The sequence below is a fragment of the Helianthus annuus genome, chromosome 1 (genome assembly GCF_002127325.2).
Source record: "Helianthus annuus cultivar XRQ/B chromosome 1, HanXRQr2.0-SUNRISE, whole genome shotgun sequence".
NCBI classification, from domain to species: domain Eukaryota; kingdom Viridiplantae; phylum Streptophyta; class Magnoliopsida; order Asterales; family Asteraceae; genus Helianthus; species Helianthus annuus.
This window is the reverse complement of record NC_035433.2, coordinates 79411407-79427974: the sequence shown is the minus strand read 5'-3', so window position 1 is coordinate 79427974 and position 16568 is coordinate 79411407. Positions and strand designations below refer to the sequence as shown.

At 38.2% G+C, this 16568-nt stretch overlaps 1 protein-coding gene and 1 pseudogene across 1 annotated transcript; one reads left to right on the top strand and one right to left on the bottom strand.

Moving 5' to 3' along the window:
* Window positions 1–11: 11 nt before the first annotated feature.
* LOC110869846 lies at window positions 12–327 on the bottom strand (annotated as a pseudogene).
* Window positions 328–14812: 14485 nt separating this feature from the next.
* LOC110937421 (nodulin homeobox-like) lies at window positions 14813–16220 on the top strand. The gene is made up of 5 exons (XM_022179844.2): window positions 14813–14938; window positions 15008–15095; window positions 15207–15290; window positions 15560–15629; window positions 15888–16220. The coding sequence occupies exons 1-5, from the start codon at window positions 14936–14938 to the stop codon at window positions 15958–15960; spliced, it is 318 nt and encodes a 105-aa protein (XP_022035536.1). The 5' UTR covers window positions 14813–14935; the 3' UTR covers window positions 15961–16220.
* The last annotated feature ends 348 nt before the right edge of the window (window positions 16221–16568 follow it).

Below are 16568 nucleotides of genomic sequence, written 5' to 3'. Positions count from 1 at the left end.
CGACACGGGTGCTACCTCACTGTCGCAGCCATGTTCCGTGGTAAAATGAGCACAAAGGAAGTGGACGAACAAATGATCAATGTGCAAAACAAGAACTCGTCTTTTTGTCGAGTGGATTCCTAATAATGCGAAGTCAGCCGTCTGTGACATTCCACCGAGTCGTCTGAAAATGGCGTCCATGTTTTTTGGAAACTCAACGTCGATTCAGGAGGCGTGTGAGCGAGCAGTTTACGGCTATGTTTAGAAGGAATGCTTTCTTGCATTGGTACACGGGTGAAGGAATGGATGAAATGGAGTTCACTGAAGCCGAAAGTAACATGAATGATCTGGTTTCGGAGTATCAACAGTATCAAGATGCTACTGCTGCTGATGAAGGTGAATACCAGGAAGATGAAGAAAGTGGCGAGTACGAGGAAGAAGTGTAGGTCCCTTTCCGGAGGATGACGAACCTAAACCTTGTTATACAAACCCACTAGCGAGTGCGGAATCCAAGCTAGCAAGCAAACCGGGATGAAGCAAGTATAAACACAAACACACAAGGTTCACCGATTAACACCACTGTATTAATACGTATGAAGGTTTCGGTTACAAGCACAATGTTTACAAATCTGACTTGCAAACTCTCAAAGTGTGTGTGTGTGTTTCGGACAGAATGCTCTCAAAGAAACTCTCAATCTTTCTGTGTGCATCTACCTTCTCACATACACTGCATGGGTATATATATACCCAACCCAGGTTGACATGTCCGAAAGATTCGATAGATGGTCGAAGGATCATATATATACCCAACCCAGGTTGGTGCACTTGTGTCTGTACTTTGTCTGTATTCGGTCTATATGTAAACGATGTCCTAGTTAGTCTGTAAGTTGACCGAGTCAACCATCCTCCGGATTGACTTGGTTAAACTGTTAGTTATTGGTTGTCATTTGTTTGGCTCGAAGGATGCGCATCGAAGGATAATACTGATCCTTCGATGAACTCGAAAGATGAACCTTCGAATGGATGATCGATAGATCATCCTTCGAGGTGAATATTGATCCTTCGAAAGCTTTGTAGTCGATAGATGATCATTCGACCATCTATCGAATCTTTCGGACATGTCAACCTGGGCTGGGTGTATATATACCCATGCAGTGTGTTGTGTTTTAGCTAGACACTTAGATGCACATAGAAAGATAGAGAGACTTTGAGAGCATTCTGTCCGAACACACACACACATTCTTGAGAGTTTGCAAGTTAGATTTGTAAACATTGTGCTTGTAACCGGAACCTTCATACGTATTAATACAGTGGTGTTAATCGGTGAACTCTTGTGTGTTTGTTTCTCTACTTGCTCCATCCCGGTTTGCTTACTAGCTTGGATTCCGCACTCGCTAGTAGGTTTGTATAACAAGGTTTAGGTTCGTCATCCTCCGGAAAGGGACCTACAAGTGGTATCAGAGCCGTGGCTCTTTACCTTGTTTAAAACCGGGTTTGTTCAAGTTCTTGGTGTGTTTGGACACTAGGTTTAGCACCCGTTTTGGTGGTTTTTCTTGCATCTTAAAACTGAAAAACGAGTTCTAAACCTTCGGGAGTGTTCTAGGTTGGGTTGGGTAACTTGAAAACTTGTTTTTTTTAGTGACCTTGAATTTTCCGGCCAAGATTCCGGTTATCTCCGGTGACTGGACTTGTTGGATAAGATTTGCCTTTTTGGGAAATCTTGTTTGAAAGTCAAAAAGTTGGTGAAAAATCGTGTGCAGAACATCCCTTCTGCCGAAAGTTGGTACACCAACCTGTCACCTTTTTCACCAACCTGTCACCTTTTTCAGTTGTGTCAGAATTATTCGAAGGATATCTTTCGACATCGAAAGATCATCTTACGATCAAGGAGGCTCGACAGATACCCATCCTTCGAATATCTTTCGAAGCGTGTATTCTATCTTTCGAGCCAAGGAATTTTTTCGAAGGATACATCTTTCAAGCTACTGTTACTCTACGAAAGATAAGGATCCTTCGTATTGGTGAATCTTTCGAGATCTGTGTTCGAAATATAAGGAGAATCTTTCGAAATCATCTTTCAAAAGATAAGGATCCTTCGTGTGGTCAATCCTTCGAGGTCAATCTTTCGAAGTTTTTGTTCGAAACTCAACAGTGATCCTTCGAACACTGTTGATCCTTCGAACAATCATTGATCTTTCGAACAAGGTTGTATCTTTCATTTCGGGTCTGTTTGAACGTTAACAGTTTGTGTTTGTGTAGGTTATCTCTTAGTAATTGATCAAAATGAGTTGTACAAGTCCTTGGGATTGGAGTTTGAACTCACAATCTAGTCAAGAACTAACTTCTGCTGATGCTTGGGCAAAAAGTATGTTTCCACCGCCATCAATCAGTCCAAGTCAATGGGCTTTGGTATCCAATCAAAGTCAAAGCATTCAAACCCTTTTGATCAGTGAGAGCGAAACGGGCAGCAACAATCGTCCACCGGAGGATGGTTGACTCGGTCAACTTACAGACTAACTAGGACATCGTTTACATATAGACCGAATACAGACAAAGTACAGACACAAGTGCACCAACAAACTCCCCCTTGGCTGTAGCTTTGTCTCGAACTTCGATGGTTGCTGATTTGTCTCGATCTTGATCATCTTTGATCTTCATGTCTTCGATGGTTGCACATTGATGTCCTTTCAAGTCTTTAATGTCGGAGGATCTTCAAAGTCTTCACGTCTTGAGAGCAGAGAGTGTATCAACAAACTACCCGTATCATGTAGGAAGTGTGTTGACAAACTCCCCCTTAACATAAGCTCCCCCTTGAGTTATGCTCGTGAAATACTTGATCTTTATGAAGTGAGATCCTTGTGGTGTTGATGATGGCCAGCGGCAACTCGATCATCTTCATCTTTTGAGCGCCTTCTCGTTGTGTCTTCATTCCAAAGCTTGTCATCGACCATGTTCTCCTAGCCTTTAGAATCTGCACATGCAAGAAATCTAAACGCGTAATGAGAACAACTGCTTGGAATATAGTAAACATAAATAAATGACACACGAATGACCATGTCACTATCAAACACCGTCCGACAGTTTGAAAGTTTAATAAATTTGTCAATTTTAGATTTAACTTTCAAAACTTGCAAATGTTGACCGTTTATGAAGATTTAGTCAATTCGGTTTTGGTTCAGTTTTCAGGTAACGAAGACTCGAGCTCCAACATCGTACGATCGAAAATAAAGTAGAAATAAAATCTTTTTGGCTTTTACAAAGTTTATATTAAAGCTCACCTAAAATCTTTTTGGTATTTTTGAAATTAAAAGACAACAATTTAAAATGAATCCTCAAAGATCTTCTTACTATGCTAGAAAATTTGTACACGTTGAAAGTGAAGAGGATCCGAAGCGACAATGGAACTGAGATGAAAAACTGTGTAATGGAAGAGTTCTGTACTTCCAAGGGCATTCTTCATGAATACAGTTCTCGCTACACTCCACAACAAAATGGTGTCGCTGAGAGGAAGAATCGGACGATAATAAAGACTGCAAGAACGATGTTGGTAGAGTCGGAGCTTCCTGTTCTCTGGGGGGGAGGCTGTGTCTACTGCTTGCTACACGCTTAACAGAGTTCTCACAGTTAAAAGGCATAACAAGACGTGTTTTCAACTCCTACACAAAAGGAAACCGGATATTTCTCACCTAGAACCTTTTAGCGGTCCATGCACTATCATTGAACCAAACGAAAAATTTAGCGCCAAAGCTATCGAGGGTTTCTTCCTTGGATATGCTACTCCAAATTTTCGTGTTTGGAACTTGTCAACCAAAAAGATTGAATTATGGAGTGAAGTAAGGGTTGAAAGGTATACTAATCCTGTTAGAGCTCCGGGTGATCCTTGGATGTTCGATTATGATGGACTATTCGACTCCTTTAATCTTCCAACCTTTGACGAAGCATCTGCAGCTGCTCAAATGCTATTTAACAGTGATAACGCTGCTGACTCAACGTTGGTGCGACCAATTGTTGTTGATCCTCAAGCTTCTACTTCGGTTAATAACAATACGGTTCAAAATGAGGTATTTGAAGATGTTGTTGATTACAATGAGTCATCGGAAGATGATGAATACCATGATGCAAATGAAGGCACTTCAGCTCCGGTTGCTCCTGTTCAAGGTGCCTCTGAAGCAACTCCTCATGAGCAGAATATAGACACTGCTGAAGGGAATGCATCAACTTCTACGCCTATGCCAGGTGTGGATTTGGTTGTTGATCTTAATCTTAACAATTTGGGTATCAATACTCGTGTCCCTTATGTTCCTGAATCAAGAATTCATGATACTCATCCGCGGCAGAATATTATTGGAGATGTCTATAGTGGTGTGTAGACGCGTAATCAGTTGAGAAACAACCAGAATGCTGTTTTGTATTCAGCTATCAGAGAATCTGGCTTTCAAAATGATTGGTCCTTCGCGTGTTATGTTTCACAAAAAGAACCAAAGTCTTGGAAAGAATCCTTGAAGGATAATTCTTGGGTGGAAGCCATGTAGGAAGAACTGCAACAATTTCAAAAGCTAGGTGTTTAGAAGCTTGTTGAAAGGCCTGAAAATTTCAAGAAAATTGGCACACGTTGGGTTTTAAAATGCAAGAAGGACGATCGTGGAGTAGTTATTCGAAACAAGGCAAGATTGGTTGTTTAGGGATTTCGTCAGATCGAAGGCATTGACTACAATTCAGTTTAAGCACCATTTGCACGCCTGGAAGCTATTCGGATCTTTCTAGCTTATGCTTCATTTAAAGGATTCAAGGTCTACCAGATGGACTTCAAAAGTGCTTTCTTACACGGTGTGGTTCAAGAAGAGGTGTATGTCGAACAACCTCAGGGTTTTGAAGATCCTATTCACCCTGATCGGGTTTTGTTGCTCAACAAAGCTCTTAATGGTTTACATCAAGCACTGAGGGCTTGGTATGCAACCTTATCCAACTATCTTCTGGTGAACGGTTTTCGACGAGGTCTTATTGATTGCACTCACTTTATCAAGGAACAAGATGGAGATCTTCTGTTGGTGCAGGTATACGTTGATGATATTATATTTGGTTCAACTAATGATTCTTTGTGCAGGCAATTCGAGCGTGTGATGCAAGAGAAATTTGAGTTGAGCGCAATGGGGGAAATGAATTTCTTCTTGGACCTACAATTTCAACAAACCAAGTCTGGGATATTCATCCATCAGACAAAATATGTTGGTGACATCTTGAGCCGGTTCCAAATGTCTGATGCAACGCCCATTGGTACCCCACTTTCGCAGAATCACGGGATTACTCCGGATCTAAAGGGTGAAAGCATTAACTCTTCATACTATCGCGCAATGATCAGATCTCTCATGTATCTCACAGCTTCGAGGCCTGACATCAAGTATCCGACGTGCCTGCTCGCAAGATATCAAGCCAACCCGAAGGCCTCACATCTGTCTGCTGTTAAAAGGATTTTCCGCTATTTGAAGGGATGCCTGGACACTGGTCTTTGGTACCCAAGGGATGATAGCTTCGACTTGATCGCGTTTAGTGACTCTGATTTTGGTGGCTGCAAAATCGACGTCAAATCAACAACAGCGGGATGTCAATTCTTAGGAAATCGCCTGGTCACGTGGCAGTGCAAGAAGCAAACCTGTGTTGCTACATCAACTTGTGAAGCCGAATACATTGCTGCCTCTAGTTGTTGCTCCCAAGTTCTTTGGATACAACATCAAATGCGCGACTACGGTTTTGAATTCCTATCTGCTCCTATCTTTGTTGATAATAATGTTGCCTTACAGATCACTAACACATCGAAATTAAATATCACTTCATACGTGATTGTTTTGACAAAAGACTAATCGATGTTGTTAAAATTCACACTGATCACCAACGTGCCGACCTGTTCACAAAAGCTTTTGATAAATCACGTTTTGATTATCTTCTTTTGGTCAGTGGCGTTAAGGTGATACCAGAGTAAAACTTCTTTGTCGTTTTTTGTAAATATTTTCTTAAAAACTCTAAAAATACAAAAAGATTTTCAATTTCGTAACCTTTTAGTATTTTAGGGGGGGGGGGGATTTCAAGAAAATACAAAAACATTTGAAAAATCAAAAATCCGAAAATATGTCTTTACTTTTTGTCTTTTCGTTTGAAAAATTCAAAAATTCAAAAAATAGAAAAAATTAGAAAACCAAAACTGAGTTTCTTGGATAAAGAATATGATGATATTCACTGGTGTGGTCGGTCAACATGTTAAAAATGTAAAACAAAAAATTGAGAAATGATAAGTATCTCTACTAACGATGTATCGGTAGGCTCACAATCAGACTAAAATGCGCAGGATATACAAACCTAACAGACTTCAAGTTAGGTGGGAACCATTCATTGGCATATGGTCTTGGTACCGAAATTTCGTTTGAGAGATTGCCGAGGTTCTGAGATATTCGGTCTTTATGCTTCTTATCATCTGGGTATCATGGTTGTATCATTTACCGAAAAAATAACGAAGACAAAGTCTAGATCTTCCATGATAATATACATACGTGTACATATTGCATTCGACCTCAATAAGTGATCAACAATCACATGTCCAAATCAAATAAGTGATAAAATATCACATTTATCTGGGAGTCAAACAGATGATAAACGGTATACTCACTGGTAAGATGATAAACGGTATACTCACTGGTAAGATGAAGTCTGGTGCATACCTTGATACGGGAGTGTGTCGTGAGTGGATGAACATCAACTTATAAGTATAATCCTTACCGTAAATCGTGTCTTCTAATTTTGATTACATCTGATCAGTTTGAGCTTATGTGGACAACAATACCGTAATCGAGGTACTATACTTATCCAGAGCTTTAAACAGAACTAAAATCATGTTGCCTAAGACCGTAACCTAGTATGATTCCTCATCCTTGAAATTCGCAAAAAGATTGCTTTTGTACAGTTGTTTATTGCTTTTCATTGCTTGTCATTTAGTTTACCGCACTTTAAATTTTTTTTATTGTAGTTGTAAAGTTCATTTTTGAATTAGCCGAAGTTGTAACTTGGTGTTTTCTGCCGAAAGCTTGAAACCTACTTCATAAAATATCCTTGCATTTGGTAAACACAGTGAAAATGGAAATCTGTTCAATTAAAGAAAATCTGTTCAGTGTGCAAAGTTTCAAGACTTAGTGAATTTGTGAAAAAAAATGGTCGACCAAACATCTTTATGTCGATGAAACTCCTAGTTGTCGATGAAAGTCCATGGTCAAAGTCAACTGTTTTAACCTTAGTCAAAATTGGTCAAAACTGTTTGTGTTCACGATAGTTTCGTCGAGGTCACGACGAAACTCCACTGGGCCTTTTAACTTTCGTCACGGGCTAACTGTTCAAGCCCAATCCAAGCCCAAATGAGGTTTCGTCGAGCTCATGTACAGTTTTGTCGAGAATAGTGTTTCGTCGGGGTCATGAGTATATAAGGGGTCCCAGTCTGTTATAACATCACTTTTTCAAACCCTGGGAACCGCTCATTGGCATATGGTCTTGGTACCGAAATTTCATTTGATAGATTGTTGAGGTTCTAAGATATGTGGTCTTTATGCTGTTTATCATCTGGGTATCATGGTTGTTTCTTTTACGGAAAACAACGGGGACGCAAGTCTAGATCTTCCATGATACCATACATACGTGTACATACTTCATACGACCTCAATAAGTGATCAACAATCACATGTCCAAACAAAATAAGTGATAATATATCACATTTATCTGGGAGTCAAGTTCGTCTCTTTGTTGTACGTTCGTACTGACCTGTTCAGGGACTTGCCCCTGTGCCCTCATGCATAGAATATCAAGTTCCTCATCAATAAGTGATTTTATCACATAGGGCTTGTATTCATCCAAAATAAGTGAGTATCTCACATTTTCATATACGTCAAAACAAATGATAAATGGTATACTCACCAGTAAGATGAACTCTCGAGCATACCTTGATATGGGAATGTGTCGTGTGTGGATGAACACCGGTCGGTATGTATAAATCATACAGTAATGGTTTCCCCTAATCGCGAGTACATCTGATAAGTTGAGCTTATGTGGACAACAATACCGATAATCGTTATAGGATGCTTATCTAAATATTAACTAACTGAACAACAAGAGCGTTTTTGCGTGACCGTACACTGACATGATTCTCTTACCCTCCAAACTCGTAAAAAGAATGTCTTTAAATATTTGTTTAATGTTTTCAGTTTCTGCATCTCTGTTTATATTTATTTACTGCTTTCAGTCTTTACGTTTGAAATATTCAAAATTCCAAAAAGATTTTAGGTGTGTTTTAATATAAACTTTATAAAAGCCAAAAAGATTTTATTTCTATCTTATTTTCGATTGTACGATGTTAGATCTCGAGTCTTTTTTACCTGAAACCTGAACGAAAACCAAAACAACCGATTCTACATAAACGGTCAAAATTTGCAGGTTTTGAAAGTTAAAAACTAAAATTGAACAATTTGTTAAACTTTCAAACTCTCGGACGGTAGTTGATTGAAAAATGGTCACATGTGTGTAGTTTGTTTATGTTAATTATATTCCAAGCAGTTGTTCTCATTACGCGTTTAGCTTTCTTGTATGTGCAGATGCTATAATCAAACAAGCTAAAGGCGAAGAGAACGTGTTTGATGACAAGCTTCAGAATGAAGACATGACATGGAGGCACTCAAAAGATAAAGATGATCGAGTTGCCGCTGACCTATCATTAATACCTCAAGGATCTAAGTGCTGTGGAGTTTATTTTAGGTGAGGGTTTGTTAACACACTTCCTAAATGAAAGGGGGAGTTTGTTGATGCACTTTCTACTTACATCAAGTGTAGACTTTGAAGATCCTCCGACATGATAGACATGGAAGACGAACCCTCACAAGCAGCATCCAAGGAGGAGTTTGTTGATACACTTTGTGGATGCGTCTCACTCGGTTTGACAAAGTTACGAGATACATACTGAAACTCGATATCCTCCATGAAAGTTTCGAATCGAATGTGTCTATAGTTTCTGCATATTCTGCTTGATTGCTTGATTGCAGATCTTCCTGTTTGTTGCAAGCTGATTGTTTCTGCAAGTGTCCAAGTTGCAGCCAGCGACCAAACTCCTACACATGATGAGCGACGAAAAACCTGCTCATGCTGTTGGCGAAAAACTGAGCACACATATGATGAAAAACCTCCTCACCTCTTACATGACGAAAAACCTGCATGTATTTCGTTGAGGTGCTTTAAGGACTGATGTCTTTCGTCAGCTGTTTGTCATTCGTCGAAGTGTTTCGTCGCTGCAAGTCTTTCGTCGACCTGCAGCCTTTATATAGCAGCAGAGAACTGAAGACAGAAGGTAGAGCACACTAGCAAAGTTGAGAACAGTTTCTTGTACTTTCATTGTAACAAAACTTTGCAGAATTAATATACATCTGAAGCGTTAAAAGTTGAATCTTTCTTTTGTGTTTCCTCTCCCGTTCGGTTTGTTCGCAACGAGGATTCCGCACTCTTACGGCACCCGAAACAAGAAATCATCGTAGTTCGACGATCCTTATCGGGACCTACATAGAGATATACGACTATGTACGTAATGTGAAAACTAGCCTAAAGATGTGTAGTTTGAAGTATGATTTGCACAACTATATAAAATTAGTCTTACCCGTTGAAAACATAAAATAATATTAATTTAGTCTTAAACAAATAAATTTACTAAATGAAAGGGCCAAAGGTATAATTAATAGTTAAAAAGAGTGTAAAAACGAGGGTTTAATAGTAAAGGCTCACATGAACGTAACATTATAAATCAAACGATATGAAAATGATGATAATTTGAAGTAGTAACTTGGAAACTTCCATGGTTAAAAGGTTTGCTAAGCTATTTGTTCACATCGTCGTTGTCAGCCTTCGCTGGATTGCATTGATGTTGAAAGCTCTATCCCTTGCTGGTGGGTTTCCCGGGTTTGCCTGATTTGTTTGGTTAATTGGGTTGAGCTCAGGCACTAATAGAACTCATTAGTGTCGTTTATATGTTGAAATCAAGAAGATGTATAACTTGGTTTATTTGGGTCAACTTTTTACCAAAATTCATAAATCTTAAAATCATGACCATATTTGTGATTATTATTGTGAATTCTTAACCCATTATAATATTGTTCATGTGTACAACATAAAAATCTTGAATTAAGTGTTATTATATTTTTTTGGGACATCTTATTTGTGCGTAGGATTTTCTATTAGAATGTTAAAATACATCACAAAAATACATATTGCCTTTATGCAAAAATGTACTTTGGAAATCTAAACAGAACCTAAAAGTTCCAATCATGACTATGCGGTCTTTACATGTTATCACTCCAAAACTAAAAGCACGAATCTTAATCGGATCTAAATTACAATCTTCAAATCCATGAAGAATCTAAGAAATCGCTTGTGCTTGTTAATTTCATGGTTGTGACTAAAGTTCCTCGGTATCCACCTAGCACGTGTTATATTATTATTCAACAAGATATATATTTCTATGTGAGTTGGAAAAAATCGTGTGTGGAAGAAGCAGTTGTCACAACAATGAGCTCCCTTATATACGTGGATGTGTGTTTTAATGAAGTTGGTTAAATGTGATATAGAGGTAGACGAATATGTGATATGAAAAATGAGAATAGGTTTAATGGATATACTTGATTTCTCCTTCTCAAACCCTTTAAAAACTTCATGTGTACAATATAGTGACACTCATTTTTTTACAAGAAACTTCAAATGCAGTGTTATTAGTTTTTTTTTTTTCAAAAACATATTGATTTTACCCATGTGTTTATCTAAATAAAAGTGAAACCGCCAAACTTGGCTTTCTAATCTTTACCCATTGTCACTCTAACGACGAGACGAGATCTAAAATGAAATCTTAAAATCTATAAAGAATCTAAGTAATCGCTCGAGTGTTTTCAAAAGTATTAAAGATGTGTGTTCATAAATTATATCTTCAAATTAGAACATTTTATATTTTAGTACACATTTTTATATGAATTAAGATCATTTTTTTTTTGTTCGGGAAAGAAATTAAACACGATTAAGTGTTGTCATATTTTTTAAAGAACATATAAGATTAGATTAATGCAACGTTAAAGCACACATGAGCATATTACTCGCTTATTAAAATGTATGAAAAAATCTTAATTATATGGAACAGCTCCAAACTTGGTTATGCAATCATAGCCCCCGTCCCTTCTCCCTAAGATGAAAGCAAGATTCTTGAGTACATTTAAAGTTGAATTCTTAAGATTTATGAAGCATCTAAGAATTCACAGGTATTTGTTATAGTTGCAAGAACAAAGTTTCACTAACTCTACTTAGCACACATGTCATATAATTGCTCAACAAATCACATATTGCTATGTGATTTTGAAGCACATGCATTATCGTGTGATGAGAGTGGCTATCCCACCCATGTTGATGCAGATTTTGTGTCCGATGCTTGTCGAATAGATTAGTTTTATTTTATGCTGAATTTGTAATAGTTAGTGAAACGGTCAAACGAACGTGTATAGACCCGCTCGTTTGAAGTGGTCAAACGAGAGGGTTGTTGGTTTGACTGTGTGTGTGTGTTGCTAGACAAAGTTGCTGTGTTGTTATTGGTGTCGAAGGATAAGGCATCGAAGGATTATGAATATCCTTCGATGAGCTCGAAAGATACCCATCGAAGGATGGACCTCGAAGGATATCCTTCGAGGTATATGTGTATCTTTCGAAGACTGTCTGATCGAAGGATGATGTTTCGACCAGTCAGTCTGATCCTTCGACCTGCAGCCTGTGTTTTGGTATAAATACCAACACTTTGTCATTTGCAACATAAGAGTGAGAGCACAAGTGTGTGCTAGAGAGTGTGAGGAGGTCTGAGACCTCACCGGGAGAAATCACCACTTGGTTTCTCCCCGGATGTATACTTCTTTGGTATTAGTTCGGTTGTCATGTAACCGGGCCGACTTGTAATGTTTTCTACCGGATTAATACAAAGTTTGTTTGTTATCATCTCTCTTATCTCTTCCATCTTTGAACATGAACATGAAAATCACGGTTTCGGTCCCGAAACCTGGACCTACAATTGGTATCAGAGCCATGGTGCCCGATTTAGTAAAACTAACCGTTTACTAAGTCACATGTGCTCTAGATCTGTGATTTTTGTGGGTTTTTGTTCAAGATGTAAAAAAGGTGAAAATGAGAAAAACCCAGATCTGGACCCGGATATCCAGATCTGTGCTAAACCGGGTGTTGGGTTTTATGTTTTTCTCCTAAATCTTCAAGTTTCCATCATCAAAAACTGTATACAAAGTGTTTTCGTCAGATCTGCAGATGAACAGTCATCCGTGTTCTTGATGTTCTTGACAGCTTAAAATTTCGAAAGATGCTGTTTGTCCATCGAAAGAAGATTGAACAGTTTTCGAAGGATCAAACAAAATTCAAATTTCAAATTTTCATGCTTCGAAATTTGCAAAAGTTGGTCACCTACCACATCAACTTTTCACCAACCTGTCGTACTTTCTGTCCTTGTGTCAGAACCATCGAAAGATATCTTTCGATCTCGAAAGATCATCCTTCGAACAAGGAGATTCGAAAGATGAACAGGAGTGCTCGAAAGATCATCAGTTCTTCGAAGGATCAAAAAGACTTCGAAGGATCAACTCTGAAGTGTACGAAGGATCAGCCATGTCCAACTTCGAAAGGTGTTCGAAAGATCTGTGACATGTGCTCGAAAGATGCTCGAAAGATATGTGACATGCGCTCGAAAGACTTACGAAAGATCATCTTTCGAAGCTGTCTTGGTGTTTATCTTTCGTTTGATGCAGATGTTTCGAAGGATCCAGATGTTGTGGAATTTTATGAGCTCAGACAGTGTGTTGGGGTTATTCATTTAATTCACTTGGAGTCGGGTCGGGTGTTCGCAAGGATTATTCAAACCGGGCTTCAAAGTTTCAACATCAAAATTCGTACGGGCTTTGGGAACACGTGGGGTGATGCAGCATGATGAACACAAGAGATGATGAAAACTTGATGTTTGAAAAATTGTGGGGTAGTCACGGTTACCGATGCAAATGTCAAAAATGGTAACGCGACTATTATGGGCCAAAAACAACACGATATGTTCGCTTCCGCGCATCAGTATTTATGATTGTTACCGGTTATTCGGAAATGTTCGAAAGGATTTTGTTTATTGTCATATTCTCGCATTTGAAGACGTACGTATGAACCTGGAACGTCTATACCGGTCCTAACGAGTTCACAAAGACTTTGGTCTTTGGGGGGATACAAGTCAGATCCTACGGGGTACCAGGGGACGTTCTTATTCAACTAGTTTATGCAAAGAAGAAAGTCATGTTCGTGAATTTTCGGAACCGAGAACATTCAATAAAGATTGATGACAGTTTCGCTCAGTGGAGGGAATTGGTGAACATTGGACGACAGTTTCTTTGAAGTGGAAAGAATCTGTTAAGGTTTAGAGATCTTACCAAAGAAATGGGGGGATAAAAATTTTCAAATGTTGAATTTCTTCGGTAAATCTCTAAACGCAATCTCAGGTGGTAGAGTTTATGATCTTCTGGTGATTCAAACGGTTCAGCGTGGAATGTTTTGCACAGACACTTGAAGATCAAGACTTGATGCAGTTGTTTAAGAATGGAACCTTTATCATATGCCGGTTGGAGTATTGGAAGATCAGCGGAAGATCGGTCAATTGATCCTTTTGAGGAAATTGCACAACACTCAACACGGATACGCGTACTTTGAGGGGGAAATCTTATACAAGGAGCATCAGGATACTACTTACCTGGATCATCGGTCAAGGGGGAATTTGTCTACACAGAGAAGATGAATACTTGGCTGAAGATTGATTGCAATTGCATTTTCAGCATTCGACAGCAACGGACAAGGGGGAATTTGTTGATGCAGATTTTGTGTCCGATGCTTGTCGAATAGATTAGTTTTATTTTATGCTGAATTTGTAATAGTTAGTGAAACGGTCAAACGAACGTGTATAGACCCGCTCGTTTGAAGTGGTCAAACGAGAGGGTTGTTGGTTTGACTGTGTGTGTGTGTTGCTAGACAAAGTTGCTGTGTTGTTATTGGTGTCGAAGGATAAGGCATCGAAGGATTATGAATATCCTTCGATGAGCTCGAAAGATACCCATCGAAGGATGGACCTCGAAGGATATCCTTCGAGGTATATGTGTATCTTTCGAAGACTGTCTGATCGAAGGATGATGTTTCGACCAGTCAGTCTGATCCTTCGACCTGCAGCCTGTGTTTTGGTATAAATACCAACACTTTGTCATTTGCAACATAAGAGTGAGAGCACAAGTGTGTGCTAGAGAGTGTGAGGAGGTCTGAGACCTCACCGGGAGAAATCACCACTTGGTTTCTCCCCGGATGTATACTTCTTTGGTATTAGTTCGGTTGTCATGTAACCGGGCCGACTTGTAATGTTTTCTACCGGATTAATACAAAGTTTGTTTGTTATCATCTCTCTTATCTCTTCCATCTTTGAACATGAACATGAAAATCACGGTTTCGGTCCCGAAACCTGGACCTACAACCCACCCATGTAATTCGTATATGTTCATGGATGAATGCTTCAAACCTAATTCCATGAAATGTGAAATAGAGATACATGACTATGTAATATGAAAACTAATGTAAACATGTGTAGTTTGAAATATATCATAAGCAGATATGCACAATTACATAATTTTTTAGTCTTAGCAAACATACTAAATGAAAGGGCCAGAGGTGTAATTAATAGATATATAGACTGTAAATCAAACCCTACATTCTCCATTTTATTCAGCGCCGCTTCTGACTGCCTGCCACTGTCGGTAGGTAAACCCTAGTGCACCATTGCCGCTTCAGACGCGCCACATCTTCTGCCTCCAGTTAACCAAAGTAGCGCACGGACTCAATGGTTAGTTATCTTTAATTCTTGGTTTATATTTTTTGTGCTGTTAATTATCCTAACTGATTCCTGATGCAGGGAACTGAAGAATGCGTGTTAAATCTTGATGACATGGTGATTGTTCATAGGAATGTATCACCATGCCCAAGATTCGATCAATCAGAAGGTAAATAATCAAGCCAATTTTAAATCTGAGAACAACTTTATAAATATAATTGTTTTCATACAGATCATCACTTCATCAGTATATTCATTTGACCAATATCTCTTTATGCAGATGAAAATGCTTTCTTTATCGATGCGTTTCTTGAGTTACCTGGTGGTGCCTCTGAAAGAAAAGCCACCGCAAGCAGAAACCAATGTATATATATTCCGATTTCAACACTTCCATTAGAGATGCCAGGATGGGTGGGTTGGGTAACAGGTCTCTTTTCACTACCGTCCCAGTCGGTTGACCACAAACACTTTCTTGTGCATTATAATATTCTTTATAGTAACAATATTATTTTAAAAGTAATTTATTTAGATAAACAATTTAGCGGTCAAATGTTTTAAAAATAGACGTTTGGTGGGCATGCCATCTCAATAAAAACAAATGCGGTTAGTTTACATAACATCTGTCTATTGCAGCTTCCTTATTAGCCCATGCAGAATCTTTGACTCCGAGTTACCTGCATGAAGAAGATGTGAATGTCCTCAGGTGAATTTTTTAAATCCGTTTTAAGTATAAATCTTTTTATGAACTAAGGCGTTAATTATGATTATAATAACAATATTATTAATATTATAATCTAAATCTTTAAATAAATGATTTATGAAGATGTATGCGTTATGAGTAGAATTCAATTGACTTATGGTGATATGGATATCATGATAATGGAACTGAAACGTTAACTTATGAACCATCTCAGAAACATCATATATTACCTAGCTTATGATTTTTATCTTGTCTATTTAGGTGGTTCATTAGTCAAGTGGAGAAACCACCTATGGTTCAAGAATCTGCTAGCCACAGAGTTATGGTAAAATAATTCATATTTTGTCTGTTTATTGCATAGTTATAATGTCTGTCCGTTTCCAGCCAACTAGGATCATTTTACTGTTTCTTATTAATAATACTGGTGAGACACACCCTTACGGGTGAGCCAGGAACAGTCACAAAATCAAAATGGGTAAAATTTTCAGGTCAGGTTGAATGTGGTTTGGTTTGGTTGAACCATCAACGCTCTTGATCTTTCTTTTAGAATTTCATAGATTATATATACATCAAATATGATTACAAAATTATTACTAAAATAATCATGCATTTTGTTGATATAAAACATACTTGAGTATGCGACGGGTGACTTTTAAATGATTAAGCGATTTGGCATCTTAGAGGAGATGTGATTTAAAATTCTCGCCAATAAACTAATTACAACCCATTTACTTATAAATGGGTTGATTCGGGTTGTGTATAAAACCTCTTAGATGATAGTATTTTGAAATTTAAATTGTTTTTTGAAATTTAAATTATTTTTGAAATAATGTAGTTCTGCTAATCATACGTGACTGTCACGCTATCTATAAGATAAACATATATTTTGGACAAAAAGTGTTTTAAGGCCTACCAATTGTGATCTACGGAAACAAAATATTA

What these genes read in the sequence shown, in the direction of transcription:
- LOC110937421 (XM_022179844.2), top strand. An exon ending in CACCGCAAGCAGAAACCAAT is followed by an intron (nt 15,291 to 15,559) that starts GTATATATATTC and finishes TGTCTATTGCAG; the next exon opens with CTTCCTTATTAGCCCATGCA. An exon ending in GAAGATGTGAATGTCCTCAG is followed by an intron (nt 15,630 to 15,887) that starts GTGAATTTTTTA and finishes TTGTCTATTTAG; the next exon opens with GTGGTTCATTAGTCAAGTGG.